The 7,576-nt window shown below is 34.1% G+C and overlaps 1 protein-coding gene across 1 annotated transcript in view; it reads left to right on the forward strand.

Moving 5' to 3' along the window:
- The first annotated feature begins 1,550 nt into the window (after positions 1 to 1,550).
- The window catches only part of LOC106785760 (palmitoleoyl-protein carboxylesterase notum1), a 7,179-nt gene continuing 1,153 nt past the window's right edge, over positions 1,551 to 7,576 (forward strand). The window contains exons 1-7 of the mRNA XM_014746476.1: positions 1,551 to 1,718; positions 5,231 to 5,597; positions 5,681 to 5,741; positions 5,838 to 6,061; positions 6,163 to 6,372; positions 6,518 to 6,794; positions 7,139 to 7,455. Coding sequence (XP_014601962.1) covers positions 1,551 to 1,718; positions 5,231 to 5,597; positions 5,681 to 5,741; positions 5,838 to 6,061; positions 6,163 to 6,372; positions 6,518 to 6,794; positions 7,139 to 7,455 — 1,624 coding nt within the window. The remainder of the gene's footprint in view (positions 1,719 to 5,230; positions 5,598 to 5,680; positions 5,742 to 5,837; positions 6,062 to 6,162; positions 6,373 to 6,517; positions 6,795 to 7,138; positions 7,456 to 7,576) is intronic.

A 7,576-nucleotide genomic window follows, 5' to 3' on the forward strand; every position in this document is an offset into this window, starting at 1 on the left:
GCTTGCCTCGAATCAGAAGGAGAGGAAGGAGAGAAAGAAAGAGTGAGAGTGAATAAGCGCGAAGAGAAGGGAAACGGTGAGAGGGAGTAAGAGGGAACTGAGGTAGGGCAAGGCAGTCATATTTCAGCCCTTGTTAGGCCGAGGGGCCCCCACCGCGACGGAATGGGGGGAAAATCTCTTTGACTCGCCGCTCCGCGCCTTAATCCACCAACGTATACCCTATCTTGCCACCTGCTCTCTCTTTCTATCTCTTTCTTTCTTCCTTTATTTCATTCTACTTATTCCTTCCTCTTCCTTCTTCTGCTTCTTCTTCTTCTTCTTCATCTTCTTCGTCTTCGTTTCTCCTGTCTTCTTCTCTCTGTTTTGCGAAAGTCCTTCGTCGTCATAAATTACGTCAAATATTACGTGGCTTTTCTACTCACTGTTTTTGACAGTTAACGTAAGTAACTAACCGTCTACCCCTGTTTCAATCCTTATTCATATACTTTATCTAATAGGTTACGTTATTAAAAAAAATCGAGCAGAATTGTCTTGATTGGATCACGATCGGGATTTGTTTTCTTTTTATTTCTTTCTGTTTTCTTTTTCTATAGATTAATGATTTAATAAATCTTGTGAATTATTTTGAGATAATAGGAAGTTTTTGGCAAATATGTTTGCTCGACATATCGATGACTTTTTTCATCTTTCAAATATCAAAAGTTATTTCTGTAGATTTAATGGCATCTTCAATTGTATCCTGGACTTATGCCAAATGTTAGCACTTTTAGTTCAGAAAGGTCATCTTTATTAGGATCTAAGGAGAATCTGTTTAGTATGATCTAGTTAGTTTATATTACTATTGGATTTTTACAAAGTTTCGTTTCTTTAATTGAAACATTTTTTAAATTACTTTTAATATTTAACCATTTGGTATCGCGCTCTTCAGATTTCATGTCGATAAATGATAGCGCATTTCGTCGATACAGACAATTGACGGTGGTCTAGCGTCACTCAGCTTTTATCGATTGTGTTTTTTGAAAAACCCTCCGGTATAGTCGAACGATTAAGAAACTATAAATTTGTTCCGTTATTTAAAAAAAGCTATTGGAAAAGTAGAAGAAATTCATGATCGTTGGAAATTAATTTATTCCATCGCAAATTCTTAGCTTAATCAAAATTTAAACTATGAAATATATACCTGAATTAAAAAAAAAAGCAACGAACTTCAAATAATAGGAGAATATTACTTTCCACAATTATTTGACAATAATCTATAATACACAAAAATGATTTATATAAAATTCGAAATCATTATAAAATCATGATCATTGCGAAGACTTAGGAAGATTGGTGAGCGTTAGTTTCGCGCTTCATCAAGTCGTTCTAGGCTCGTTAAGTTGAACTCGAATGGCTCACACCAATGCAACGTAGAAACTCAACTTTCTCTCTTGGATGAAACCCTCTGTAAGTAACAGAGCAAGAAAGTAAGAAATAAAAAAAAAATAAGCAAAAAATAAAGAAAGAAAGAAAGAAAGAGATGAAACGAGTTGGTCCTTGTGTACGCGGTTATGGTAATGCGAGGTTGGTGCGTGTTAGCAACGGCGAATACGAGCTGCGTGAGCGGTTCTCGTAATGGTAACGAGACGCTCGTCTCTCACCACCATCATCATCAACATCCGGACGACGAAACGCGATGTGAACGACGATCAACGACTTACGGGCAACGAATTTCAAAGGTACCGACATTGCAACCATACTCAACCATCACACTATTTTCTAAATCTTTTTTTGACATCCCAAGTCAAACATTTATCCCTATTTTTACATTTTTCTTACTCTTGCAAATCTCATTTTAAGATGAGTTGGTTCAAATATGCCTCGACTTAAAGATGATCGTGTTCATTAAAATGAACTCATACGTGTACCATTTTAAAATGAGTTCTTATAAACATTACCGTGTGCATTAAGATGAGTATGTTTCAATTAACTCATACATGTCTTGTTTAAAAAATGAATAGAATTTATTTGAACGTGTATAAAAATATTTTGAACTAATACATGTCCAATTAAAAATATGTTTGTTTGTTTTTTTTTAAGTTAATGCTTAGTATATAGAAGATTAAAAAAGTAAAAGTAGGAATATCGTTATCGAAGAATACTTGACTCGTTCATTCTCGTTATCGCGTACCTGTTCGAACGAGTTCCTTGCACGAGATCATAGTTTTACAAGTTAAACGTCATCGTTTGAAGTTTCACGAGAATTATGTTTCTACATCGTAGATAATGGTACGTAATATACATCATGTTTTTACATACACTAACTTATTTACTTGTATTTTTCCTTGTCCTTTTTTTTCTTTTTTCTTGTTCTTTTTAGTTAACGAATAGCTGTTATGTTGAATGGCTTGCTGGTAAAATGAAAAAAAATCTTTTTACGATGAGGGTTCCTTAGGTTAGACTTGTTCGTTCGTTCAGTTCGTTCAGTTCGTTCTTCGGCTACCTTAAACGTTTCGAACGGCTACTAGAATCCGGGTTGAACGTAGCTTAACATAGAAGGTAAAGGCCATTTCTTTGTCGGCCTTTGTCACGGGGATTATAAGCCGGGTGGCAAATTATGACGGACACCTTCACGCTTTAATACGCCAAAAGAGGGATGGAAATGAGAAACAGAGAAAAAGATACCCAAGAGAGAGAGAGAGAGAGAGAGAGGTAAAGAAAGTTAGAGATAGAAAGTTTAAAGTTGTTGAACATTTTCTAATAAAACTACTATAACCGACACAAATCTTTGCAATATTTTTTATCGACAATATTTAAATATAAATGAGAGAGATATACGATTAGTGAAATTAAATAAAAGAAAAATTTACAATTGATTAAATAAGAAAAAATATTATAATACAAAAAATATTTTACCGGTGCGTGTGTTGATCGTTAAAAAAGAAATAAAATAAATCTAATAAAATTAATCGACTATTCGTTACTTCTAGAACAGGTAAAAAGAAAAAAAAAGGAAAAGTAAAATTTTATAGAAAAGAGTTAAAAAAAAAGGAATAATAATTTTGCATACGTGCATATATATTATACTTAATTAGTTGAAACATTATTTTACAAACGGCAAGGACTTGCAATTAAAATTTTGAACGACGACGCGATAAAACCGATACGAATAAAAGTAGGTAAAAGATGCGTATTAAAAGAAAAAAAAAAGAAGAAAGTAAAAGAAAAAAAATCTTAGACGATTCCTAGTTCCATGTTCTTTTTTCTCAAGAATCTTAATGTCAAAAGAGGAACGGGATCATGATTTACGATATAATAAAGTGGTTACGCAAAGCATGAAAAAAGAAGAAGAAGAAGAAGAAGACGAAGAAGACATGGTCAAGTCGTCAATTTTATTTACGACCTCTCGAAAGTTCAAATTTGCCCTGCATTATCGCAAATTCCTTTTTAACTTGCCGAACTCGTTCCGGTTCAAAATCGATGATCCTATTCACAATAGATTCGTTCCCTCCTTCCAAATTATATATATTTCTTTTTTTGCTCCTAAAATCACTCTGTTTTACGACAAATCGTGACATTTTTCTTTTAAACGCGAGCTAACCTTGAATTTTTTAAGAAAAGAAGGAAAAAAGTAACGGCCCGTTCAAAGCGTCAGAAGTTGCGCGAAATCAACGAGAGTAAAGATCTTATCTTGAACTCTTCTCGTTTTATAGTCTCCAGAAATCTTCCAGAATGATCTTTAAAAGATCTTAAAAAGAAAAAATAAATGTCTTTTAAAAGCTTACTGATTAAATCTTCCCAAATTTTAACGATCGACATAAATCACATGACATTAAAAATGTGTAACCAACCCTAGCGTGTATATAATTTCGGTTATTTCCTTTTATCATTTATTTTACATTCATTATTATTAATAAACTTAATAAACCCAATAAAGAATTCATTTTTTTTTTAATAGCTTGTCCTTGGCAATACAAAAAACAAGATAAAAACTGATCAAAAATTAATTAATGTACGATACCAAATATTAAAAATAAAATACGTATGATGTGTAAGAAATTACAAGTAAATCAAATTCAATCGATAAGCATAAAACATAAATTCTCGACACGTGACGATGAGAATCAATGCTCGACGAACGGCGAAATCGTGCGCACATAAATAAAATATATAAATTATAAAACGATCAAGTATATCCAGCGTCTATTCAAATTAGAATTACGTCACGCCAATGGAACAACTTGTTTTTTATTCTCTTTCCTGCCTTCGGCCATGTTAGCGGCAACCTTTAATCTGGAAGCGAGCTTCTGTTTTCGAGATATGTTTGCGCTACCGGCTACCGTTCTGGAACCTGGAACTCGATCCTTAGTGGTTGCTTTCGTGAAAGGAAAAGAAGTGGAGTGGTGGGGAGGGGTGGGGTAGGGAGAAAAAAAGGTAAGGCACGTATATAGAAGAAGAGAGTGACAGGTGGCAGAGGGGTGAGGGGGAAAGGGAAGGGGTATGGCCAAGGAGGTGGAGAAAGAGGAAACGATATGGAAAGAGAGTGGCGCCAAGAATCTACGTTTTGCTCCTCCCTTCCATCATCCATTCTAACTCTGCTCCCCCTCCCCCTTACCTTTGTTAATATTGATGTTGTTTTTTTTCTTCTTCTCTTTACCTTTCTATTAATTTTTGTACTTATCGATGGCCGGTCCTACTTTTAAAAATCAAATTTTTTCTATTAATTTGTAATTTGCAAAAATAAACGTAACCCGAAAATTTCTCAGAATTTTGTCGTATTTAGTATCATATAGAGAGATTAATATTTATTATCATTGTTATATTATTTTGATTTAATATATTGTATTTTATTTTTATTTGTGTTAAACGTTTATTAATATTTATTAGTATTATTTGCAATATTGAGTGTTTAGTGCGACACGAATTATTGTCTATGGGTTCTGTGAGATTTTATATCCATAGTATGGATCAATTAGTTTACTTTAAAATTTTGTAATTTGTTATGAAAATATTGCGATAGTAATATTTGAAAATAAACAACAATTTATATCGCGTTAATAATAGTTGCATCTATCGGCCAACTTCTGTTGTTAAAAAAGTAACATTGGTTCTTCAAAGAATTTCGTGAAAAAAAATATAATTGAAATTAAACATAATGGAAAATAAATCATTGTCTATTATAAAAAATATTTGGGGTCCGTTAATTGGAATAAATAAAAAGTAAAAATGAAATATACAATTTTGTTTGCAGATATCAGTGTTCCTAGCGGTATTGATTTTAACGATAGTCGCCGAAGACAGACCAACAAACACGGTATCGGTGTCATCGAGTTCGCCGGGACTACAAAGCAACACGCTACAGAAGCTGATCAAGATATTGGAGAAATATGGTCTGGAGGAGCAGAGAGGATTGAAGAGGGTCTACCTGAGCAACAGGTCGATCACTTGCAACGATGGCTCGCAGGCGGGCTTTTACCTACGTAAATCCCACGGTTCCAAGAGGTGGATCATTTTCTTGGAAGGTGGCTGGTATTGTTATGATCATAAGAGCTGTAGAAACAGGTGGCTAAAATTAAGACATCTTATGACATCAACACAATGGCCCGAAACTCGTGACAGTAAGTCCGCATTAATTAACGTTATATATATAATATGTAGATTTAGTTTAGTCGTCATTTCATGTGTCATCCAATTATTTCAGTTGGTGGATTGTTATCAGGAAGTCCGGAAGAGAATCCATTCTGGTGGAACGCGAATCACGTGTAGGTATTGTCCATCGCGATAACCTTGCTTACCTATCTAAAGAAAACATTTTATTAATCTGACCTAACATGTTGTCTTCCTTTTCTTTTCTTTAGATTTGTACCGTATTGTACCAGCGACAGCTGGAGTGGTACGAGAAGCTCGCCAAACGATATGTTCTCCTTTATGGGAGCTGAGATCGTCTCGCAGGTTGTTCGAGATCTGCTACCACTTGGCCTTGAGAATGCAAGCTCCTTGCTACTTGCCGGTAGCAGTGCAGGTGGAATTGGTGTCATGTTGAATCTTGATCACGTGCAAAAACTTGTACACGAAGAGTTAGGTTAGTCTATTATTTTATACATTGTATTAATCCGTTTTGTTTTTATTTATTTATTTATTTTCTTTTCTTTTTTAAATTTATTCAATAATTTCATGTTGTAGGATTAAAAAACGTAGCTATACGTGGTGTCTCAGATTCAGGCTGGTTTCTTGACAGAGCACCGTACTCTCCGAATGGTTTATCACCTGTCGATGCAGTTCACAAGGGAATGGAACTTTGGAAAGCACGTATACCACACAATTGCGTTGTTAAGCATCCTGACGAGCCTTGGAGATGTTACTTCGGTTATCGGCTTTATCCGACTTTGACTGGTGAGTCATACTAATCGATTAGCTTCGAAAGAAAACGATACTCCTAAGACAAACAAGTAAAAAGTGCTAATCAATGTCGGATAAAAAACATATCATTAAAAATCGATAAAATGATTTTAAAAAGCTTATCTTTACGAATACGCAGCTCCGTTGTTCGTTTTTCAATGGATATTCGACGAGGCCCAAATGTCTGTGGACAACGTTGGTGCACCTGTAACAAAACAACAATGGGATTACATTCATAAAATGGGCGATAGTTTGAGGCAAACTTTCGAAAATGTCAGTGCGGTCTTTGCACCGAGCTGCATCAGCCACAGCGTTTTAACTAAAAGGGATTGGCAATTGGTTAAAATTGATGAGGTGTCTTTGGCACAAGCGTTGCATTGTTGGGAACTAATGCCACTTGGAAATCATCATAATGAGTAAGTTCATAGTAGAGTGTGAACGATGTAATGTGACTAATTTTAAATATCATATTTTCTGAATGATATGAACGTTGCTCCTGGAAATTGATGATACTTTATATTCCACTGTCGGTAATAGCAGATTTTAAGTACCTTTGATAGGCAACTTTGTATACACAATTGTACACAAAATTCGCAAGAACTTGAAATAATTTTTAGATAATTTAAATTAGTCATATTAAATAGTTTACTTTTATTTATATTTATATATATATATATATTTTTTTTTTTTAAAGTGTAATTTATTCTAATTATATAAAAATAAATAAATTACCGTTTTATATTGAAATTTAAATTTGCAGCACTTTGTCCGAAATCGAGATGAATCAGCCGTGCACGAAATCATTGAGAAAACTTCTCCGTTCCGGTCAGACGAAGAATAACGGGACGTTGATTCAACTCAAAAGAGCTGAAAAAAATAATCTACCAACAGATACGAAGAAGAAAAATTATTCGAACTTTACTAGTGAGAAAATGAAGGAGAAAGCGAATAATACGACTTCCAGTCCAGAAAGAGAAAATAAAAAGAGGAGAAGAAGAAAGCATAAGGGTAGAAGAAGGGATAAGAACAAGGATGGAAGGACAAAAAAGGAAAAACACGAAAGAAGAAAAGCTTCGGGTAAAGAGTCCACGTTTTGTTTAAAAATATAAATGTTTTTTTCTTTTGCAAGTGTCAATACTTTGTAAAAGAGAGAGAGAGAGAAAGGGAGATTTTTTTTACACTTTTCTATGTTTTATAA

Source organism: Polistes canadensis, unplaced genomic scaffold, assembly GCF_001313835.1.
Source record: "Polistes canadensis isolate GaletaPanama2010 unplaced genomic scaffold, ASM131383v1 scaffold_56, whole genome shotgun sequence".
Taxonomy (NCBI): Eukaryota; Metazoa; Arthropoda; class Insecta; order Hymenoptera; family Vespidae; genus Polistes; species Polistes canadensis.